Below are 24,306 nucleotides of genomic sequence, written 5' to 3'. Positions count from 1 at the left end.
TTGTACATCTCCTTTTCATAGGTGAGTAGATTGAGGTCTTCGAGGCTAAGACTCACCAAAGTCTCTGAGTGGGACTTGAACTTTGGCAGTTTGAACTGAATCTCTGTACACTGGCCCAGGAGCTCCCAAAGAACACTCAGTGAAGCCCTGGGATCCTGCTAAGATGTATTAGGGGTGTGGTGGGCAGGGCCCAGACTTACCCCTAACCAGGACAGGCTCTGAGGTTAAAGTAACAGCTGGAATCATTTTGAACCATCATAGGAAACACCTGTTCAGGCACGAATCATCAATGAATACTAAGTCGACAGGGAAATTTTGATGAGGGGCAACATATTTATGCAGTCTTAAAATATCTCACAGATTGTTTATTAGTTGCAGGGGAAAAAATCATAACTATACAATAGAAAAATCAGACGCCTTGACCAGGAGATCAAAATTGACATCACCAATGAGGGATAAATGAAGGTCGTATGTCTCGGATGTGACGCTCTGAGAAGGACCTGCTCTTACCTATGTAGTTTTCTGGCTGAGAATCCATAACTTCAATCTAATTATGAGGAAATTTCACAGTGACAAACCCCAAGTGAGGAATATTCTATTAAAAAGCGGTGGCGGGGGGGGGGGGGCGCTCAGTCGGTCGAGTGCCCGACTCGTTGTTTTTGGCTCGGGTCATGATCTTGGGGTAGTGGGATCGAGCCCTATATTGGGCTCTGTGCTCAGTGCGGAGTCTGCTTGAGATTCTCTCTCCATCTTTCTCTAAAATAAATAAATAAATCTTTTAAAAAAGGGGGTGGGAAGGAAGGGCTGTATTCTTCAAATGTATTCACATCACGACAGATAAAGGCTGTGGAAACATTTCAGATTAAAGGAGACTAGAGAGACATGTATGTAATATTTCAGCCTACACTGAAGGAAAAATATAAATGAGATTATTGGGTCAAATGACAAAACTGGAATAAGAGCAATAATAAGTATACCCGTGGTAAATTTTCTGAAGTTGTTAACTGTATCATGGTTACATAAAAGAATATACTTACTCTTAGGAAATGCTCACTGAAGTACTTAGGGATAAGGGACCATGAAAATGAATTCCTCAATGATTAGGGAAAAAAATTATATATGTTAAAGACAGAAAGCACTCAAGAGATAAACCAATGGGTCCATCTGATAAAAAAAACACATGGCTGTTCTTTGTACTGTTCTTGTTCTTGCAACTTTCTGTTTGAAATCATTTCCAAATAGTCTCTAAAAATGGAAAAGCGTTGTTATGACACTTAGCTCCCAGCCTATAGAAACAATGTAGGCAGGGGTGGGTAGGGGGTAAAATTGGAGGAGGGCCTGGCTGAGTTTAGCAAAGATGGGGCCCAGCCTATGGGAGGGGAGCCCTAGAAAGAAGCTTGAAGGACCGGTGATGCCACTGACCAACCACAGCCTACCCTCTGCTTCCTTGAGGCCAGCCAGCCCTGGAGCTCGTCCCCACACCAACAAACAGGCTTGCGGCAGAGAAGTTCCATAAAAAGGGATTTATTGCCAAACTTCAAGAAAGGCGCTTCGTAACAGAAGACATGGAATGCCACCCTCCTCGAGGAGTCAGGCAAAACAGCCCCTGCATATTCCCCATCCTTCTACCCCTCCCGTTGAAGCTAGCTTTCCCCTTGGGGCCCGGGCCACCACAACATGGGGAACCCATAGGAACCAATGGGTCACTGAGTTGGCCCCAGAGCTACTTGCTCAATCTGGTCACTTATCAGAGGAGGAAACTGAGGCTCTAGTCCCTGGAAAGAGGTGACTCGGCTAAAGCCCCAGCCAGCCCAGGCTGCTGGTGGGGGAAAGCTGTTCCCTAAGAGAAGACTGCAGGGGGCCATGTGATGTGGGCACCCGATGCCATACTGAAGGCAGATGGACAGGCAGACTGTGGCATGGAAACCTAGTTTTGTCCACGGAGTGTAGTCTGAGGAGGCCAGTGGGGGCTCATGAGTCGGGAGATTGCTGTTCACCTCCACCCTGCCCAGGACAGGCTGCAGAGTAGACATCTGCCTCTCTTGATCCCTAGCCACTACCCTCAAGAACAAAGTAGAAGTACAGTAAAGAAGGCATTGACCTGCATTGGCAGGTCTCAGTGGGCACGACTGGTGATGGGGCAGTGGACAGAAAGGCTAGGGCATGCAGCTGTGACCCTCCTTTCTCCTTGTTCAGTAAATAAAAGTGCACATGCAGAAACCCCCTGAGCAGACCTGTCAGAAGCTGCTCCCACTCCCACAGGCCCCAGGGAGAGTGGCTGTGGCTCTCAGGGGGCTCTGCACCTAGACGGAGACTGGATGTGTTCCCAGAGCCAGGGACAACTGTGGGGGGATTGGGGGAGGGGAGTGGGACGGAGAGGGAGAGGCCCAGGCTGCAGGCATGGACCAGGAAAGAAAATGCCCCTTCCACTAGGAAGTTCAGAAGGAGCAGTCCATCTGGGGCCTGAGCCAGAGGGTTGGGGGGAACAGGGAAAAGGGAAGTTATTTCAGGCCCCAACATACCCCCATCAGCATTCAAACAAATGATTGGGATATTGGACCTGTGTGGGTTGAGGAGGAACCAGAGACCCAGATATAAATCCCATCTGGGGAGGCTCAGAAGTTGAGGTGGCTTCTCTTCTGAAGGTTGATTTATGATGAAGTATACACAGGGTTTTCTGATGTTGACATCAGAGCCATTCTCGGGCTCACCTCTATAGGAAATGTGCAAGGCTGGACACAGGCTGGTCCAGGGGTATAGACTAGACTAGGAGACCCTTCAAGCTTCTCCTCTACCCTGGAGTCCTCCTAAAATGGAGTCCTGCTCAACAGAGGGGAAGGCCTGCAGAATAGGAAACAGGCCCAACAAGGAACCACACATCTGATGGCTTTCTCACACAGCTGCCTCCCACCTGCCTGCACAGGCCCTAGCTGGATTCCAGGTCTCACTCTGCTGAAGGAAGAACCTAGAACTTGGACCCAGGGCCTTGGCAGCTACTTGCAGTAGTGGGTGGGGACGGTTGGTTATGGCTCGGAGCTGCCTCTGCCATAAGGCTCTGTGCCCGGAAACATCTGGACGTGGGAGCTGTGGGGGGGGGGGCTCAGCTGTGCTCTATTCAGAAGTCAGGAATGTAAACTACTGGGGGTGGGAAGCAGAGATGATGTCACCCCCAGAAACCCCAAGTGCCGTGCTAAAGCCCTGGGGCAGTTCAGAACAACCATGCAAGCAACCAAGTGTGTGCTTCCAGCCCAAGCCCAGAGCCCAGAACCCAGAGGCTAGGCCAGATAGCCAGATAGTGGCCCTGGGTGGCCCCTGGCCCCACTAGCCAGGGCAGGGCGGGAAGGATACCAGGAATCTCTGCAGGTCCTGGCCATACCCCCAACATGCCTAATGGCCCTTCTGCAGCCTCAGCAGAAGCATGTTTCTTGGCAGGGTTGGGCTATGATGGACTGGGCGGGCTAGGAGGGACTGTGCCCTGGCCCGGCAGGCCCTAGGGTGCACTTCTCCTGTAGAGGGTCACCAGCTCCTTCCGCTTCTCCTGTAGCCCATGTGCTTCCTGGCTCAGCTCTTCCAGATCTCTGATTTCCTGTAGGACCTGGGTGGCCTGCCTCAGCTGCTCCACAGCCTGGCTGAGCAATGTCTCAGCACTTACGGGGGCAGGCTCACTGTCCAGCACTTTGTTCAACAGTTTCTCTGTCTGTTCTGAGGCCACCTTCACCTCCAGCTGGGCCCGATACAGCCGTTCTCCAGGCTGCCGTGGACGCCGGGGCCCTTCCCCAAGCAGGTCCCCCAGGGAGGAGCAGCGGGGATGGAAATGAGATGGCAGGTCCCAGCGGGGCAGTGCTGTGGGTGTTGTTGCATCCTCTGGGGGAGTTTCTGGGACGCCTGAGGCCTGGGGTGGCTTGATGGGCTCGGGACTGTCATCCGTGCCATTCACTGAGATCTCCGCTGGGTCTGGGGCAGAGGTCTCAGAGGCCTCAGGACTCTGGACTGGCCCAGAAGGCCCCATCCCACTCATGGAGGCTCTCAGTTTCTCTGATAAGATCTTGGGTGGGGGTGTAGGGGGCTTCCCACCCTCCTTGGGCACAGCCTCAGGAGTCTCGGAGCAGGACACCTGGAGTTCTGTACTCTCAAAGTCAGGGGGATCCTTGGGGTTGGCATTCTCCCAGCTCACTTTCAGTTTGTCAGGCAGGACCCTGTTGGGGGGCTGCTCAGAGCCACTGTCCTCCTGCACTGGTGTCTCTGAGTCCTCTTGGCTCCCAGGGTGGGACTCAGAGCTTGCTGAGATAGGGGATGGGGCTCCCTCCCCAGCAGGGGTCTCCACGCTATCACCAAGGCTGGTCGTCTCAGGCGCTGGGGAAGGCTTGGCAGGAGGCATAGGGGGCTTCAGTATCTCCCGGGGCTGGGCTGCACTGACATCATTGCTGGGGGCAAACACCGGTGGCCCGCTATCTGGAACTTCGAGGTCCAGGCGCGAAAGCCCATCAGAAGCTGCGTTGGCTACCTGGTAGGGGACAGTATATGGGCGTCATCTTGGATGAATGGCATTTGGGTCTGATGTGCCCACCCATAAGGGTATTCAAGCCTTCCCATCCAGGCTGCCCAGGCCCCCAGCCCCTCATTTTCTGCCCTGGCTTCCAAGGCCACGTGATTAGAAGCTGAAGTGATTCTCTGATGAATCCTCTCCTCTCCCTCACTCCCATAGAACTCCCTGTTTTGGAATCACAAGCCAGGAAGTCAGAGCCTAGTCCTCTTGGTGCCCCAGCCTGTGAAAGAGACTGCTTTTTAGTGGCAACTGTACTGGCCTGGGCAGCAGGGGACGTGGTTCCAGCCCTGCTTCTGCCCCCTTTCTGGCTGTTTGGTCTTGGGAGGATCCCATCTGTGCAACCACCCACTCAGGGGCGCAGTGGGACCAGGACTCACACATGGTCTCCCAAGTTGTCTGGAACCCACTAGCTTCTGCTTCCCCTCCCTGGAGACTGCTGTCTGATCGCCAGCCAGCCTCACACCCGGCCCTCCAGCCCAGTTCTCTGCAGCCTTTGACTGCCCAGCTGCTCAGTAGCTAGTGCCTACTCTCCTCATGCCGACAGATGTGGCCCCAGACCACAGCTGACCGCCAGAGGAGGACAGCTGCGCCAAGTAGGCAGCTGCCCCCCCACATGGCCCTAGGAACCCACAGGGACACCCAGCAGCCCCATGGTGATGGAGACCCTCCCAGGGAGCCTCAGAGGCCCTGGAGCAGGGCTGGAGGCCTCTCCCAAGGTCCCTCATGGTGGGGGACTTGGCTGGGACCCTCACCCCCTTTTACCATGCACGGATGATCTGGCCAACACATACGCTCACTCAGTCACTGGGATATGAGTCCCTCCCTGAATTCTTCTCAGAGGGTCTCTCCCTCCCAGGCCAGCCCTCCCCTAACACCTAGCCCTCTCCCTCAGGCACTCCCTTTCTCTCTGGTTACATCAGTCTTTCCTTCTGCAGGCTTTATTCCCTCAGCTGACAGGCATGAACAGGCTGTCTCATTTTAAAAACAAACTCTCCATGACCTTGGCCCCTTCCTTTCTCCCCTTCCCTACCATGGTCCCCTTCCCTCTGGCACCCCCAGCTCTGTACCCTTTTACAAACCTAAGCCAACTCCTTTTCGAGAAAATTTATGCAGTAAACGTCACCACCTGCCCCTTTCCCCAGTCCTGCCTTTGTGACTTGTGGCTGCCAACCTGGCTGATAACCCCCATGTCCTGTGCCCTTCTCTCTCCGGATGTGCCATTCACCTCTCTGGCTTCCTCTTCCTTGGCTCTCTACTGCCCGGACCCCACTCCTCAAATGTAGTATTTGCTGAGGTTCTTTCCTGGCCTCCAAAATTTTTCCCAACATCCACCCCCATCAGCAACACGTGTCTGAAAAAGGGCTCTTCCCTTACCCCTCACCCTGCCCATAACTTCTCCCAAATTCCCTGTTCCCAGGGCTTCCATTCAGCCAGTCGGCAGGCTTGGGTCTACCTCTGGACCACCCTCCCCTCCGTCTGGTCTGCTTCCGCTAGCACTGTATTCAGTGGCAAGCCCAGATGGCTCTTGCTTCCCAGTGTCTCTCCCATTGTCCCCTCCCTTTTCATTCCCTCCTGGAGTCTGGAGGGCCCATCTTCTTCCTCTTCTTGGCTCCTTGCCTTTCCCTCCGTCAACCCAACCCACCATACCACGGGCCTCAACTGACCTCTGGAACACACCCTCCCATGCATTCTTTCCCCAGCTCCAGCATTCAAGGCCTCCACAATTTCCTCCCCTCAACACACCTTCCTAGACTCATCTTCCCATCAAAGGGACTCGGTACACCCCAAACTCTCCTGTCTCAGCTCAGGTCATTACCTTGGCCAGGGGGTTCCCTCACATCAAGTCTGCCAACTGAAACCCTTCCCATCCTTCAAGGGTCGGCTCCAGTGCCAATGGGCCCTCCATGGTCTCTCCTGCCTGGTCTCTCCGAGCCCTCCTCTGTACAGAAGTTAGACACAACTCTGCCTGGAGCAGTCTGCAGACAGGTCTTTTCTCCAGGTGGAAGCTGAGCTCTGAGAGGCAGGGACTAGCCTCAGGGTCTCTGTTTACCTAGGGTACCGACTCTGGATAAGGCCAGCGTGCAGACTCAAGAAGCAAAGCAGGCATATCTACCCCCCAAGCACATGTAACACACGAGCTTCCACACACAGACACCGTGCATACCACTCAGGAAGCCCCAACTCCAAGAGTCCTCAGGAAAAAGGTGGCCCCAAGCTTGGCTGCCACCCTAAGGACCTGGGATCCCAGGCTCAACTGTCCTACCTAAGCTGGGGGCAAAATCTTACCTCCTTCAGGTGGACTCTTGTAGGTGGACGGCGCCGCTGGCCCCCACGTACCCGGTCCCGTGTCACATGCTCCAGGGCACAGCTCTTGTCCACTTTCACCTGGGAAGAAGGAACAAGGTCATTGCCCCCCAGGGAGAGGAAGAAATGCCCAGGCATTAACCCAACTCAGAGGCAGGGCCCCACCACTGGCCCTCTCTTTGAGGCATCTCCCTGTGTCTGGAGTTCTGCTTTTCTTCCTGTCCCTACATTGCCTTTGTCATCTCTCAGCGCTCTGAGGCTCTCCCTCTCTGCCTCAGTCCTTCTGCCTGGATATGGGCTACCAGCCCTCGCCCTTCAGTCTGTTGCAAATATATACAAGCAGCCCTGAGACTGCTGTTATGCTTAGCTGGGGGAGTGGGGAGAAGGCAGCCCAGGATCCCCTGGTGCTTGGCTTCCAGAAAATGCCCCCAGTCACTCTCCCAGTTCCCTTGGAAAAGAAAAAAGCCCAGGAAAGAGCAGGGCCTCTGCCCCTTTGGGCCAGGGTGTCTAGAGGACAGCATATCCTGTCTGATGGTAAGGAAAGATGGTCAGGAGTAGCTGGGAAGCAAAAGTAAATAAGATTGGCATGGGAAATCCAAACTCTGAATCCCGGCGCAGCCTGTCTTTGATGGGGAATGTGACTAAGACTCTTTAACCCTTAGTCCAGGCTCAAGGTCAGACCCACCCTGGGTGGGGGTGGGGCGAGGTTCCACAGTGTCTGTTCCTGACTGCTCCACCAAGACTATGGGTTGACAGCCAGCCCACGTTCCTGTGGCCTCCAACACCCATGATATGCCCCATCACCCCTCACCCACAAAAGGGGGTATTTTTGCCAGCTAGTAAAGGGGTAAGCATAATGCAATCTCATAAAACATGACATAGGAGTCATGGCTGTGAGTCAGGAGACCTGGGTGTTAAGAGGGACTTGCTTGGGAAGATTCCTTCCCTCAGGTCTTAGTCTTCTGCAATCCAAGGGGTCAGTTTAGGTGACCCCCAGGACCATTTTAACCCAAATAGCTATGAATCCATGATGCCAAAGACAAATCCTCCCTAGGAGATCTGGGCCCATGGGATACTCTGCCTACTGAAAGCCTGATCACAGCCTCTGTTGCCACAGGTCATACTACAGTACAGGGGGCTGGCTGGTCATTGCCGACAGATGGGGAGGCCCAAGGCCAGAGCCAGCCTGGCCTGGACTTGACTGAAATCTCTCAGCTCAGTCCTCCAGATCTCTCCGGCCTAGGCCACCAGCTGTTTTCAGCCGAGGCTGGGTTTAAAAGGCTGCATGGCTGTCACGAGTTAAATTCTACTTTATCACTCACTTTTTAATTTAAAACAAATTAATTTACTGACACCTCAGTTTCTTCATCCTTAAAATGGGTACACTACCATCTATTCTGAGGAGTGTTGTGAGTATAAAGTGAGGTAACAAGAGATGTCCCAGTGTTTGTAGCAGTGACATAATCAAGGGGTTGTTTGAGGCAGGGTGGGGGATCCTCCCTGAGATCACACATGGTGGGAAAGGGGACACAGAGCCATCCACAGGACTGCATCGCACCTCATCAAAAGCTTTGTTCTTGCCTCGGTTGATCCCTTCATTGAGGGCTTTGATCCAGGATTCCTTCTCCTCCCCACTGGTTGCTTGAAATTTGATGTCACTGACCTGCAGGGCACATGGATAGGGTAGATGGCAGATGTTTAACAGAATTCATATTTGGGGTCTTAAGAAAGCTTCCCATCCCAGATCCCAAAATCTGCCCTGGCACAGCTGGCCAGGAGCAAACTGAAACGACCCCCACAAAATGTCTGACATGGGGCTTCAGCGGGAGGGGAGAGGACAGATCCAAAAGAGAAGGGGCTGGCTCTCAGCATGATGCTGCCAGAGATCTGGATTGGAATCCACCTTGCCCTGTGAAAAGAGCCAAGATCTGGTCATACTCCATGTGACTTCCCCAGATCAGGCTGCCTGTTTCCTCCATAAAGTAGGAGTCCCAGTGTATGTCCACACCAGGTTGAGTACAGTGACAGAGGTGACAGGTGGGAAGGGTGTCCATTGGTGAAGACCCCCTGGAACCAGGGCCACATGCAGCTCCCCAGGGGTGAAAGTGAAAAAGTCTCAGGGTCTTCTTTCTGGCCTTGAATCACAGACTAAGAGAAACTGCCCTGGACGTCAATTCCAACCCCCTCATTGTACAGATAAGGAAACAGGCTTACAGATGGGATGGGAGCTGGCCAAGGTGACCTAAAGTAATTCCATGACTCCTGACACTACACCCTACCCCACCCCACCCCAGGGGTCCCTTCTCATCTCAGGCAGCAGCTCCCAGCTCATACATTAGAATCAGAGAGGCACCTGACTGACTCAGTCCATGGAGCATGAGACTCTTGATCTCAGGGTTGTGAGGTGTTGTTGTTGTTGTTGTTTTTTAAGATTTTATTTATTTGTCAGAGAGAGAGCAAGTGAGCACACACAAGCAGAGGGAGTGACAGGCAGAGGGAGGCAGGCTCTCTGCTGAGCAAGGAGCCCAATGGGGGACTCGGTCCCAGGACCCTGGGATCATGACCTGAGCTGAAGGGAGACGTTCAACTGACTGAGCCACCCAGGCATCCCTCAGGGTTGTGAGTTTGAGCCCCACATTGGGTGTAGAAATTACTTAAAAATAAATTTTTAAATCTTGAACAAAAAAAAAAAAAAAGAAAGAAAGAATCAGAGGGCAGCTCAGAGAGCCCCCTCCCTGTCAGGCTCCAAGGTCAGACAGGAAATGGTAAAGCAGCAAGGCCACACAAACTGAGGGGCCACTTTGCACAGTGGACATCATAGCAGTAGGGCCGCTGAATCGGACAGAACACCTCTCACAGTTGGCTGACCTTGAGCCTTAGTTCCCTCATCTGTAAAAAGTCAAGACTGCCACAACCTGCCTCATGGAGCTGTGAAGATCAAATAAGTATCTAAAGTGTTGAATCTCAGGCGCCTGGGTGGCTCAGTCAGTTAAGCGACCGCCTTCGGCTCAGGCCATGATCCTGGAGTCCCGGGATCAAGTCCCACATCCGGCTCCATGCTCCTCGGGGAGTCTGCTTCTCCCTCTGACCCTCCCCCCTCTCATGTTCTCACTCTGTCATTCTCTCTCTCTCAAACGGATAAATAAAATCTTTAAAAAAAAAAGTTTAAAGTGTTAAATCTGGAGCTGGGCACAGAGTGAGTGCTCAGTAACAGGAATTACCACCATTGCCTTCCTTCTGACAAAACAGTCCCAGTTTCCTCATCTGGATAAAGGGATCATGCCTACCCAAAAGCAATGCTGAGGGAATTAAACACGACTAAAGCCAGGGCCCCGCACACAGTAGGTATTCAGTAAATACTTAATGAATGAGCCAATAAATAAATGAATTAGCCCACAGTTCCTTCCCTTGCCCCATTTTTGGGCCACTGCCCACTCTGACCTCAAGATGCCCTAGTTCTTGGTCGGGCGGGTCGCCAGCCTGCCCATCCCCCACCCTGGTGTTAGATAGCGCCTTCCCTCCTGCCACCCTCTATGTTATGTAACACCACAGTCTGCCTGGCCCCCGCAGCATCCTCGTTATATAACTTCCTCCTGGCTGCCGCCTCCTTCTCATACGGGGCCTTGGGTCCCACCCACCTCCCCATGCCAGGCACAGCCAAATGCTCATTTGCATGACCAGGGTAAATTCGATCCTGGCAGCAGATCTGCAGTTAAGTCAGAAACCCCAGGGCACCTTGGCAACTGCCGCTTAACCCAGACATCAGGGCTGTAGGGGGCTCAGGGAAGGACAGCGGCTACATCCAGGCTCTGCAAGGGCCCACCCAACCCTGTGACAGGGGCTGCCAGAAAGCAGCCCAGGGCCAGCCCCTTGGAGCCCAGCTGCTGCTCCTTCCCGCAGGCCCCGAGATGGTGGGGCCCCTGCTTAGTGCAGGATTTAGCATGCCGGAGAGCTGCAGAGGCATATACTTGAACTCAGCCATCGATGGAGCAAGAGGAGGGCAGAGAAAGAGCACTGCCTGAGGAGTCAAACTAAGAGTTCTGGTCCCACCAACCCACAACGCACAGGCCTCTTCACTACTCAGGGCCTCGGCGGGACAAGATCAGCACCACTGTGCCCGACCCAAGCTGCAGTTCTTCCCCACTAGCCAGCCCCCCTGAGGCAGGCTCGGGGATTGGAAGGGGGTCAGCCTCTGTTCTGTTCTGTTCTGCTCTGTGAGGGAGAAGGCCTCAGGAAGACCTATATACCAGCCAAAGGAATCCCCTAGGAGAGGGAATACACGGTTAAATGGAACCGAGTCCCACTATAAGGAACCTTGTTATCTTGGCTGAAGGAGCCAGGCATCCCACCCACAAGGGGGACCAGAATGGGGACAAATGGAATACCAAGAAGTTGTTCCTCTTGCCCCACCCCTGGCCCTGTGTCCCAAAGAGCCACAGGCCGCCCAGGTCCCTCTCAAGTCCTTCCAAGAAGCCCCAGGGGCACAGCCGCTGCAAGAAGTTTCACAGCTAACAGGACTGGCCACAGAATAGGCCCACATGACCTGGGAAAGGCGGGGGGGGGGGGGGGCGGACAAAATGGCAGGGAGGAAAAAAGTGGGAGGGGGAGAGAGGCAGCAGGAAAGAGCAATGGGCCAAGCTGGCTGAGACCAGCAGGGCAGCAAGGCCCAGCTAGGCCACCCTGCTTCCTGGCAATGGCTGCCTGTAACCTCATGGCAAGGGCGTGGAGATGGGAGGCAGGGGGAGAGGGACATGCAAGACACTGGAGTCTTTGTTTATTTGATTAGAGGGGGGAAAAAAAGGCGGCCTCAGGACCAGACAGCCAGGGTCATGTGACCTCCTGGCCGGCCCGCGGCCTCACTAAGGATGGGGAACACCCAGGGCGATAGGAAAGGAGGGTGAGAGGACGCGGGGGACATGGTGCTCTGGGCAGTCCACCATCTGACTTCTGGAGAGCCCCGCTCTCTGTATGAGTTCCTGAGGTGGTGAGAGTCAGGGGGAGTGAAACCGGATGTGCTGTCCTCCCACCATCCTGCAGCCCCCAGTACTTGCTCCATAGCCCCATCTCCCCGACTTATCATCCTGTTCCCAGAGTCACCCAGAGCCTGAACTATTGGCAGGACTGGGTGGTGGAAGGGATGGTGTTGGCCAAAGCAGCTAAGAACGCAGCTGCACAAACAGGCCTCTCTGAAGGTGATGCCCGCCCTGAGCTGGGCCTGACCCGCCTAAGCCCACCATCAGCTGATTGTTAGAGCTGGGGAAAGGAGGCAGCCCACAGAACAGCACTGGCAGAGGACAGAGAAGCATGGCCCTATCCCCCCACATCCACATAAGCTCATTCAGAGACACACACAGACCCAGACAGACCCATGTCAAGTGAACACTCACCTGCATATAAAGAGGTACACACACACACGCCAGACCTTCACACATGACGTGCTCTGCATGTCACTCATTCACACACCAACGACAACGCCTGCTCAGAGAGGAAAGTAGGTCTCCAGAACAGGGAGGGGGCTAATGGGACTAAAAGACCAAAGTATGGCTCTCCTCTTCCTAAGAGCCCTAAGCAGCACATGTTGAGTGAAACCTGGGTCCATGAACCGTCACAGCACCAGAAACCTGGACTCTTCCCCCAATTCCCAGAGCTCCCCAGTTGCCTCCATGTCCCACCCACTGTGGAGCTGAACAAAGGGTTAGTGAGTAACATATCACAGCCTACTCCAGGGCCCAGAGCCCTGGGGATCAAAGGACTTAGGCTCCTGGCCCTTAAAGCTGGGGGAGAACAGAATGGCCTCTAGCAGGCCCAGACCAGATGCTCCCCAACCCCCAGCCTCTGTGACTCAGCCTCGCTCTGCGAGGCTCCGCATGACGTGCAGGGGTTGGGGTGAGGCGTGGCCCAGCTGCAGATGGGCGCGAGCTGGAGAGGTGCTATACGCGCCAGCCTCAAATCTGAACTCCCTCCTGACATCTGTGAAACTATACCATGCTTCAACACCCACCCAGACTCCCTGCCAGAGAAATGTGGTGCAAACAGCAAACATCATCTGCACACACAGCGTGTCCCAGGGGAAGAACCTCCCAGGCAAGAGACCTTCTCCAGCTTCAGCCAAGAAAGGGAAAGTGCAAAGGGGGAAAGGTGGGGGGCTGCAGGTCTCTGAGCACTGAGTCCAGGATGGAGGCAGGAGGGGTGGCCCACCCACGAAGGCTGAGATGAAGCGGAGGTCACAGCCTCCCCTCCGCCCCAGACAACATCAGGGTACTGCAGGCCTGGCGAGCTGAAGGCCTCATTCCCCAGTTTTCCTGTCTCAGCCCTGCGCTTCATGTGTCCAGGGTGTGGGGCAGGCCAAGGGCCCCACCTCTAACTACAGCCTGGGAAGGAGGCCCCGGAGCCTGAAAGGGGAGAGGGAACCAGACCTCTCAGCAGAGCCCTAAATGAATCTCCTTATCAACCAGGGGCTCTAGAGACTCCAGGCCAAAATGAGTAAAAGGTCCACCTGTGGCAGCCCCTGGGTCTGGGCCTCAGCCACACTCCAGAGATCCTCCAGAGGCTATATCCAAGGGCCCGGCCTGCCTTAAGAGAGCCTTCCAGGGGTGATCTTCCCAAACCACCCTGGCCTGGAGGAAGGTCAGGCAGCAGTGGGCATAGCCCTACCTTGTTCCCCGGGGATCGCTGCAGGATAAAGCGGTGTTTCCGCTTGAGGAGGGCACGAAGGTCCTGGCACTTCTCATAGCTGCCCAGCTCCACTGTCTCCACACACTTCTGCTCATCCTGGGGAGGGAGACAGAGGGAACATGAATTGGTAAGAGCCAGATGCAGCCAGACCCTCAAACACCCAGGTCCCACCTCAGACCCTGATCTCAGTGAGTGAGGGCATCACTCGGTCAGAAGGCAAACTTGGGCTGCCAATCAATCACCAAGATGTGGTATTCCGACCCCAGCAAGTAGACAGTGTTCAGTCCGCGCTGACTGGAAGATGCCCTCAAGGCTCGGCATCCACATAAGAAATGGGTCACCCAGCCTGGAGGTGGGCAGCAGGGCTGACTCAAATGCCTAAGGCCAAAGGAGGAAACAGCGGAAGCTGGAGAGACTTAGGAGAGGGTACCTGGGGGTCCAGCAGGCCCAGAGGCTGCGCAGAGATCTGTGGAACAAGTAGCCTAGAAGAGGCAGGAGGATGTCAGAAAACGAGAAAAAAAAAAAAAAAAAAAAGGTTTTCCAGGCAGAGCTGCAGAGGGAAGCGTGAACTAGGCACATCTGGGCTGCATCCCCTGCCTTACCACAATGGTCCTGAACTGACTTCCCCATTTGGCATCTTCCTCCACTGACCCCTGGCTAGGTGGAGAGGCCACTTTCTATGGCCTACCCAATGGAGAGGGCAAGAGTTCCTTCAACAGCAATCCCTTCACTAACCTGCCACCCTGAGGCCTCGTCACTAAGAAGACCAGTGGCCAGCCTCTTCTAGGCCACCCCTGGACACTGGCTGGGCTGCCTTCCTGCCAACCAGCCCTGGCACTGGAGTATTTTCTCCATGTGGGCTCCGCCTATCAGGTGCCTTTCCAGCAAGCTACCTGGGACAAGCTCCCCACTCAGGGATGGTCAGTTCCTTCCTCTACCAGGGGAAACCAGCTGGAACAACTTCTCAGTGTGCTGTGTTTCTCACCCTTGAGCACCCAGGGAAGAAGCGGCAAGCCCTGGGGGTGGGGATTGGAAGGGAGAGCTGCCCTAGAGGCTGGCCAACAAGTTAAGGACATGCTTGCTCTTGGACCTCACTCAGAGAGCCAGCAAGAGCACCCAGCAGGACTGCCTAGGTGCTCTGAAGTCTTTGGTGGAATGTATCTGAGAGACAGTGACTCAGTTGTTTACAGAGGAAATGCCCTGATTTCCCTCCATGATAATCTGCATATGTGAAGAGCCCCTGACACTTTTGCTTCTTTGAATCTCCTGAGCCTCTCAATCACCCTGAAAGCCTAGAGCCCCAGTTTTTGCCTCACTGTATACAGGAAAGAATGAGGCCTGGAGGTGAACTGATTTGCCCAAGGGACACAGACACAAATGTAAGGGGCAGGGCCAAACACAAAGCTACTTCCTACCTCCCAGGCCAGAGCTCTTTCTAGCACACCACACTCCTTCCAGCCACAGTCAGAGGCTTGGTGATCAATGCCTTAGCAACAGGTTGCTCTGTCTCAGTGGTCCTCCAAGTGTAGTACCTGGGCCAGCAGCAGCAGCAGCGCCTGAGAACTTGTTAGAACTGCAAATTCTCAGGTCCCATCCCCACTAAATCATAACCTATGCATAGGAGAAGGGGCCTAACAGTCTGATGATTAACAAGCACTTCAGGTGATTATGATGTATGCAAAAGTTTGAGAACCTCTGCTCTACACCAGAGATTTTCAACCATGATAGCACCTGGGAGCTTAAAAAACCCCAGTTTAAAATGCCCAGGCAACGTCTCAGACCAATTTCATCAGGACCTCCGGAGGATGGAGTCTAGGTATCCATATTTTTCAAAGGAGATGACTGTATAGCCAAGGGCAATAACCACTGATCTGCTCTCTGTTTGGGCCCTCAGGGGAAGGGGAACACATAGATGGCCAGGGTGGCCAGATCTTTCCCATCCAGGGTCAGTTAAGTGTCTTTTCCCATTTTTGCTTCCAAGCATCTTTTTCCAACCCCTAGTCTCCAATCATTCCCAAGTTCCTCCACTCCACACAAGGGCTAGTAAGATCCACCTGCTCCAGGAAGCTCCCTGCCATACCCCCAAGCCTGAGCCTTGGTGCTCTCTCTCTCCTCTGAGGTCCCCCACCCACAGAGCACCTGCCAGGCATAGGCACCGTGTGAGGTGCTAGGGCCACCCTCCCATGGGGAAGAACAGTCCTAACTCCCTGCTGGGCATCTCTCTCTACCCTGTGCTGCATATGTGTCTGGTTCCCCCTACAGTGCCTTACAAAAGGCAGCCCTCAAGAGGCACACACATAGGACTAGTCTGCTGGACTGAATGCCTGACCCAGTATGAGACTCCAGGAGGTCCCTCCTACCTGCATCTAGAGAAAGGAAGCTGCCTGGGGAAGGATGCCTGGTCCCAGAAAGAGCAGCTCACCTGCCCCATGTGCACAGGCCTCCCTCAACTGCACAACTACTGGCCCAAACACACCCTCCTCTGTCTGGGAACAAAAAGTCAGTCCATCTCCACCACCCAGCTCTCCCCAGGGTTGCCTGACCTGGGTCTCCTCTCCACCCAAAACGCTGAATCATCTGGCCCTTCTGCAGCTCAGAAAAAACGGATAAACCAGCAGGCACTGGGCGGGGGCAGCATTTTTGGAATGTCAGCTTCACTGACAGCAAAGAAACAGCCAAGAGCCATTTGCACTCGCCTAGTTCCTGACATCAGAAAGAGGAATTGAACTCATAAGCATTTCTCAATTCCTGCTCCTGGGCCAACCTTCCCTACCCCCAAGTGCGAAGTTCTTGAAACTGCACTGAGGTTTTTAATAGTGACTTATTAAAAGCCTGATTTAGATGTTTCGTGTTTATGGGATGTGAAATCCTTCCTGCTTCCTAGTTGTGGCCAGATGTGGAGAGAGTGCCCAGGACAAGTCTGGCAGTGCCTAACAGGCTGACAACTTGGGTGCTTGTCACTCAACTCCTATGGCAGCTGGGACTGCAGGAAGCTGTGACAACTGCCTTTAATTATAAAAATATCCCCCTGCTGCTGCTATAGCACATCCCAATTTGGTGACAGCAGCAGGATAGAACATCTGGGGGGCTGTCTGCACATTTCATTCCCTTGCCCTCCTCCAGCTGCTTCTCTGACACCCCAACTCCATGAGCCTGGGGACTCGGGCAGGAAAGGCAAGGTGCTTTGCAAAGGCAGTGCCTCCAAACAGTTAGATCTGGTTGCCCAACCTTTCTTGGCCTGAGACAGTTATGAATTTGCCAAGATAACCTGAGGGATGCTGAGAAAGGATGGTGGGGAACAGGCAGGATCCCTCTTCTTTGCCTCCAGGCCAGTTCTGCCCCACGTATTCCATCTGTCAAGGGCACACAGTGACAGCCCATTTTCCATGGACGGGCCTTCTGATGGCCTCAATCCCAGAACACAAACAGCACCTACAAGTAAAGCCACCTTTCCTCCTCAGATCTTCACCCAGAGCTTTATTGACTCTTACTTAATACACAATTTTAATATCCTTGGTTGTCCAAGTTCCAAGCCTGCTAAATGGGAGGGGGCACAAGCCTCAAGCGGGCAGCTGTGAGGACTAGGAGAGGCACACAAGACAGAAGTGGCAACTGGCGCTTGACGTTGAAGCAAAAAGCAAAGCTGAAAAGTATAGTCTGGCAGGATGGAATAGTCTGGTAATAGGTGACTTGGAGCCACCATGGACAGACTCACTTTTAGTCCAACACCTTCTGTTGAAGAAGGTAGAGAATATTCAACGTATTTCAGAGGATTTCCACCAAAAATAAGCTTTTAGAGTTTACTTGCCAGAATCTATGGGTGGAAAGAGCACTGGATTTGGTCTGGGTCCCAATTCCTTCATTCACTGAGATGCTGACCAGTCACTGGCCCCCTAGGGCCTCAGTATATTCTTCTGGAACATGATGGCACTCTCATGAGACTACTATGCGCCTCATACAAGAGATATGGAAGAGCCCCAAACAAGCATGAGCACAGTTTTATTTCTATTATCACTGCTGAATGGAACAAGCTTTAGCTTTCTGGAACATTCACTTATGTGGCATCTAGCCCAATGACAAGGAGTTACAGTATAGATGTACCCTGAGGAGACACACACGTCCCTGTGTACATACACTTCAAAAAGCCCCTCATCCAGGAGCCCTGAACTTGCACCTGGAGGTATTGTCCCCACACCACTGAGACCCAGAGAAGATCAGACACTCGCCCACGGAGTCAGGTCTTGAACCAAATCCAGTTATACAGCACGTCAAAAGTGGAGCAGGTATTCCAGCGCCAGTTCTGGGAGCCTCCTGCTGGCCTGGGCTGCCATCCCTCTGGCCCCTCCCCTGGCACCCCCAACCGCAGGGCCAGGCCGCTCTTTACCTCATTCTCGTAGACCAGCAGCTGGGCCTGGCAGAGGAGCAGATACCGGTCTTTCCAAAGCCCCAGGAGGCCACCACTGCTCTTCTTGATCCAGCCAGCCTTGTCTGCCCTCCGCGCTCCCCGAGGCTTCTCGCCCCCTTCCTTCACACCCTGTAAGATAGCACCAGAACATGCCGTGAGGGCTGCTGCCATGGGGCCACACTGTCCAATGGCCACACAAGGGGTGTGTCCCCCTGCTGGATACCTCCTCATATCATCCCACATGAGCTTCCCCACAACCCCCCAGGCAGATATCCTTAATCCAATGTCAGAAAGAACAGGAATAGGGACACCTGGGTGGCTCAGTCAGTTAACCGTCTGCCTTCGGCTCAGGTCATATCCCGGGGTCCTGGGATCGAGCTCCGACTCAGTCTCCCTCTCCCTCTGCCCTTCCCCATACTTGTGTGCTCTCTCCCTCTGTCAAATAAATAAAATCTTAAAAAAAAAAAAAAGAACAGGAATAACAGGAGCGACAATAATGACAGCAACAGGCACCTCAATACTGAGCCACCAGATTATGTTTTACACACATCATCCCACACTTAACCCATGTAACTACTCTCTGAGGTGGTAGCATCATTATCCACGGGGTACAGGCAAACTAAAGCTCAGAGAGGAGATGACTTGCCAGAGTCACACAGCAGGAGGGACAAACCCAGAATTCAAACCAGGTCTCTGACCCCATGTTCTTCCAGCTCCACCACTCTGCCTCTCACGGATTCATTCAACCGGTCAACAAATGCTACACCGAGCACCTACAACATCACGGGTGCTGGAGTAAGCAGAGAAGAACAAGAGTAATGCATCGCTGTCCTCACAGAGCTGGCAATGCAGGGAAGGAGGAGCCGAGCAAACGCCAGACACAAATACATTAACAAGCATGAAACAATATGAAGGGAACAGTGAAGAAGGAGTGAGAGAGGACAGTGGGGGACCTGGCTGAGGTCTGGGTGGCCCAGGAAGGCGTCCCAAAGGAGAAGATATTCAGGCAAGAGCAGAAGGATGGGAGGAAGCAGGCAGGTGGTGGTCATCTGCCTCTCCATGCCCTTCAAAAGAACCCATTCTGCAGCCCCTGCTTCCTGCCCCAAAGCAGGAGGCCCTTTGCTCTTAGCACCACCACAGGCCAGGACTTGGAGGTGGCCATCCATCTGGTAAGGGCTCCAAGGATTCTGCCTTCAACCACAGGCTGGTACAGGAGGTAAACTTGAGTCTTCTTCTCGGACACGGGCAGCCACCCTGGAGCTTCTAGACCAGCCGCGAACATCTCGTGGCCCTCGATTATCTGCTGAGGTGGCTGGGTGTCAGGTACATGCCTATCAGACAGGGTCGTATTTACCTCTGGTCCCCAGCACCTAGCACTGTTCCTTTACACATAATGGTGCTCAAGAAATATCTGTGAAAGGAAAATAAAAATACACCAGTTTGCTAACCGCTTTTCTTCAGTGACTGGTGCCCACAGCAGTGAGTGTGAAGGGGAGGGTAGAAGGGGGGAGGTCAAGAGCCTGTCAAATCTAGAGGATGCTAAAAGGAAATTAGCACTGACTAATTTTGACTACTTTATAATTTACATAAAGTTCAAAAAAGGGGCCCCAGTTAAAAGGAGCACGCCTCTCCCCAGGGATACCCTGTGGCCACCGCTGCCTTTGGAAGGACAAGCCTGGGCAGAAGTGTGGTGAGCTGTCAGAGGCTGGGCAGGGCACTGCCTCCTTGCTCTCTATCACGGCAGGGGAGCCCCAGCCTGGTCCTCACTGTGGCCCCACCCCTCTGAACTGCACACTCTGGCTGAGAGTCAGCTTTGAAGCCCAGAGTCACACAGACCAGAGGCAAGCCACGTAACCTCTCTAAGCCTTAGTTTCTTCATCTGTGAAATGGAGATATACCAGAAGTTGCAAGGATTTTAACTCCATGAGGGCAAGGATTTTTGCTTTGTTTACTGCAATATCTCCAGTACCTAGACAGCATATGGCATACAGTGGGTGCTAATAAATGTTTGTTGAATAAAGATATGGCATATAAAGCAGTGCCTAGAACATCTAACTTAGGAAATGGTAGCTATCATTGTCATTGTTGTTGTCCCCTCTGGCTCTCAGGGACCCTTTCCCTGGGCGTGGTTCAGAATTTAGGAGAAGGCCTTTCTGGGCTTAGCTGCTGGGCTTCAGTATCCCAGGAGCTCCAGGAGTGTGGGGTGCCCCTCACCACCTCTCCCTAACTGGTAGAAGGCAGGAAGAATGGGGAAGTGAGATGGTGCCAAAGGGTCTTCCTGGATGGAGGAATGAGGAAGTGGGAGACTTGCCTACAGGCCAGATATGAGCCACCCTGACCAGGGAGAGAAGGGACTTCAGCACCCTTTCACATCTGATCATGCACTACCCCCAACACCAGAGATCCTGTGTTCAGCCCCCATTAGCCACATAACCAGCAGGGGCCTCATCCCCTTCAGTGAGCCCTGCAGGCTGGCCCGGGCCCAGGGCACGAAGGGAAGAAGTGAAAGATGGGAAACCCCACCCCACACTTCACACCCCTCCATCAGCAACTACAGCGCTGTTGGCCACCTCCTAGGCCTGCAGACTCTCAGTCTCTCAAACAAAGCGGTAGGGGCCGTAGAATGTGAAGCTGCTGCCTGGTCTCCCACTGCTGAGCTCCAAGCTTGCCTCTTGCTTTTCAGGGGCCCACCCAGCACCCCATGGGATCTCACACCCCTTTCTAAACTCTCCCCTTTGTGACTTCCCGTGCCTGCCTCACCCACTGTCTGACATGTGAAAACTTCCTGTCAGTTGGAAGTTCCCAAGGGGCAAGACTGGCAGCTTGTGCCTTAACCACTGTCCTCTCAGGGTGTAGTAGATAGAGCAGTGCCCAGTGAACACCATGACTGAGTTAGCTAAAGAAGCAAGTCCAGGCTCTTCAGGGATGGGTGGGAACAGGATGGGATTGAAGCAAGAAGTCACTTTGGCGATGGGTGGAGTGACAACTGAGGGGCTGGAGGTGGCATGAACCAAAGCCCAGGGAGGGGTCTTCTTGTCAGGGATCAGCCTCAGCGACAGCCTCCAAAAAGGGAGGCCTGGCTGGAGGTCAGAGTCCCACTTGCTGGCCACCCACCACCCTGCCCCCCTCCTTGCCCCTCAGACACTCCCACCAGGGGGCCTGACTATGTCCCAGTAAATTTTAATAAGTGGCCCCTCCCCTTGGCAGGGCTCACAGGGGAGGTTTTGTCTTGCTCAGCCCAGTTTCTCAGCCTCCTCTTCTCATTGACCAGCTGACCACTGTTCTTCCGGTTTCAGCCTCTCTCTTCCCACCCATCCTCATTCAGACCCTCCCCTGCCCATTGTGAGCATCTCCTGAAGCACCCCTGAGCATCAGCCTGGCTCCCCTTTGCCTGAGGTGGGGGGATCTCTGGGTCATTCCTTTAAGAAAAAGATGCCAGGTCACCCTAACCCTGTGCACAGAAGGGAACAGGTGGAAAGCCACAACACAGGCCATAACAGAGAGACAGAGACGAGTAGGAGAAACCTTGCTGGCACCTCACATCACAGGGAGCTTATGCCCTTGCCCTTTGCTTAAAACCCAATGATGTGCTGACCAGACTATGCTAAGAACCTACTGTGTCAGAGGCTGGGATGGGGTCCCAGGGAGGAAGCACAGGCTCTGCCCGGAGGGAACCTCTGATCTGATGAGGGCAACATAGACCCTGCACAGGCAAAGTCCTCAGTCTGGAGGTAGGGAGGGCATCCCCTGCTTTCAAGGGCCCCAGCCTTTTGGGAGAATACAGGACCTACCTGGAGGGTAACCTCAGCCCTAGCTTTCTGGTGGGTTAAGGGCTTGGATTAGTTTGGGAAGCCCTTGGAGAAGCTAAGGTTTTAGTAGGAGTGTGAGAAAGGAAAGAGACACATACCTTGATCTAGAGGAGAAGGAAGGACACAAAGGGTATCAAAGACCCTACACTCAACCCCTTCATTACCGAATGAGAAAGTATAGCCCAGAAGGGGCAAGAGATTAGCTCAAGGTCACAGAACCAGGGCTGGGACAGGACACTGGGCAAATGGGCAGCCTGGAGGCCACTAGAGGCTGAGCCAGAGAAAGGCACAACTATGAGAGGGAAGAGGTAGGGGGCAGCAGGACCCCAGGGCAGAGCCAGGAAAGAAAGCCTAGGTTTGGGGTTTTTAACCTTACTCCAGTGGCAGCAACAATATCGCACAATATTTGCAGTTTTCAAAGCTTTTACATGTATAGCAATCATATTTGTGGATTGCCCACCCCCTCATTTTATGGATGGGGAAACTTAGGCCCTGATAACTCAAGTGGACAAATGCCCAGTGCCCAGACTTGCATTTCTTCACTAAGCCTCAGATTGACAAGGACTACCAAGCTGTTGCACAGGAAGCCACTGAAGCCAAGGGGGCTTGGCACCAGGGTAGCTGGGGCACGGGGAGAAAGCTCAAAGCTAGGGGGAGGGCTAAAAACAGCCACATGAGGTGATGAGGCCAGCCTGAGGTCATGGGGCACAGCAGGTGCCTATGATCTAAGAGGTGTTTTAGAGAAACAAAGATGGGCACTGAGACCTACAGAAAAAAGAATTGATTGGAAGAAATGGGAGGAAAAGAATTACGGATGCCTAAGGGGAGGTAGGAGATAGGGAGCCCCTGACTGTGGGTGGAGGAGGTGGGCAAGACCTTAGATGGCTTAAGTATGTGGGGAGCTTTTGGCATCTGGGAGTCAGTAAGTGGCAATGCTAGAAACTCAGAACCAGAGGGAGTGCAAGGCTGGGCTGGGCTGGCCACAAGACAAACCATCGGCCCAGGAGGCCCCAGGAGAACTTCCCTTAATTGGGGGCCAGAGCAGATCAGGAGATGGAGTAATCCTGTCCCACATCCTCTGGGAGAAGGGGAGGGGCCATAACCAGACAGTCCAACCCTCACAGCAGGGGCCTGGAGTGGGGGAGGGCAGCCCCACCCCTGTCAGCAAGAAACCACAGCAAATCATAGTGGCCTGACTTTGTCCCCTACTTCCACCCACTCTGAGAGAAGGGGACACAATCACATAAGACCTGGGGAGGAGGCCAAGCCCTATATTTTATAGAAGAGGAAATGCAGGCTGAGAGGGGAAGTGACTTATCTACCATCCCACAGAAATGCAGGGCCAGGCCTGGAGGAAACCCTAACAGACAGTGGCCCCGGGAAGTAGGGAGCTGGACACTGATGTGCACACAGACAGCCAGGAACACCAAGGGCTCCCCAGCTCGCCAGGGTTGCCCCAAGAGTGAAGGAATCATCTTTCCTCTCCACCCATCCTGGCAGACACCTCCCCTTTCCTTGGGCTCGGAGGGGCAAAAGCTGAGACCCCCTCAGGGGACAAGAAGCAAAGTCCTTGAGACCCTAGAGCCCCAGCTCTAATTTATTCATTCCACAGGTACACATTAAGTGCTCACTGTGTGCTTCCATGAGGGGGGGTACTGGGAGAACTGAGTTTACAAGTCAAGGGAGGGGTCACTGAGTGCCTGACCCTAGTCCAGACCAAGAGGGTCCTGAGGGGGAAGAGGGAAGCTCAAGGGACACTGCTGATCCAGTCTCCCGGCTCCGCCAGGCAGTTGGCTCTCCCAAGGAGGTGGGGAAGGTAGGGACCAGGATCAGCCCCTATGTGGGCCTGACTCCGAGGAAAGGGAGAGGAGAGGGTAGGGGAAAGAGGATCACAGGGACTTATAGAGAGGGGAGAAAAACGCAACTTCTCCAGTTTTCAACACCAGACACGGTCACGGCCTCAAGATTCCTTGAGACAGGGACTCTGAAACCCACAGACACCTCCCCCACACACACTCGGTCTACCTCCTCAGGGTCAGACCTGGCAAGCACGGGGTGTCAACGGTAACCGGGTTCGAGCCCAGTAATCCAAGCCACTTTCAGCGAGTCGTTAACTGACCAGAGCCTCAGTCTCTCCGTCAAACGAATGGGAACAATAACCACCGCGATGCCCACAGTTGGTGAGAGAAGACAAGGAGATAACGAAGGAGGATGGGTCTGCGAAGTGCGGGACGCGGAACCCTAGCCCCTGCTCCAACTGCCTAGGCTCTGCCTGGGAGGATGGGGGTGGGGTAGGGGTTGGGTGTTCGGGAGTCCCGCGGGAGAGGGGTTGGTTGGAACAAGGGCCTGAGCCTGCGACCCCAACAAAAGTGAGGGGCTCGAAGATCCCAGCCCCGGCCCCCCGCCTGGCCCGGCCCTCACCTCCTCCTCCATCGCGAGTCCGCTGAAGTCCCGCCGCTCCGCCGCTCACTCCCCGCGCCGCGCGGGCTCCGCCACCTCCATGCACACCCGCCCGGGCGGCGGCTCTCTGCGTTCTGTCCCGAGAGCCGCCGGGGGCCCAAGAAACT

At 54.0% G+C, this 24,306-nt stretch overlaps 1 protein-coding gene across 1 annotated transcript; it reads right to left on the bottom strand.

The window, feature by feature from the left end:
- Positions 1-1,508: 1,508 nt before the first annotated feature.
- Positions 1,509-24,290, bottom strand: PLEKHO2 (pleckstrin homology domain containing O2). The gene is made up of 6 exons (XM_026478308.4): positions 24,161-24,290; positions 17,910-18,059; positions 13,505-13,621; positions 8,409-8,513; positions 6,833-6,931; positions 1,509-4,504 (listed from the first exon to the last, which is right to left on the bottom strand). The coding sequence occupies exons 1-6, from the start codon at positions 24,170-24,172 to the stop codon at positions 3,491-3,493; spliced, it is 1,497 nt and encodes a 498-aa protein (XP_026334093.1). The 5' UTR covers positions 24,173-24,290; the 3' UTR covers positions 1,509-3,490.
- Between the last annotated feature and the right edge of the window lie 16 nt (positions 24,291-24,306).

This window comes from Ursus arctos, unplaced genomic scaffold (genome assembly GCF_023065955.2).
Source record: "Ursus arctos isolate Adak ecotype North America unplaced genomic scaffold, UrsArc2.0 scaffold_28, whole genome shotgun sequence".
In the NCBI taxonomy this organism is placed as follows: domain Eukaryota; kingdom Metazoa; phylum Chordata; class Mammalia; order Carnivora; family Ursidae; genus Ursus; species Ursus arctos.
Note: the sequence above shows the minus strand (reverse complement) of the source record. Positions and strands in the feature narration are given on the sequence as shown.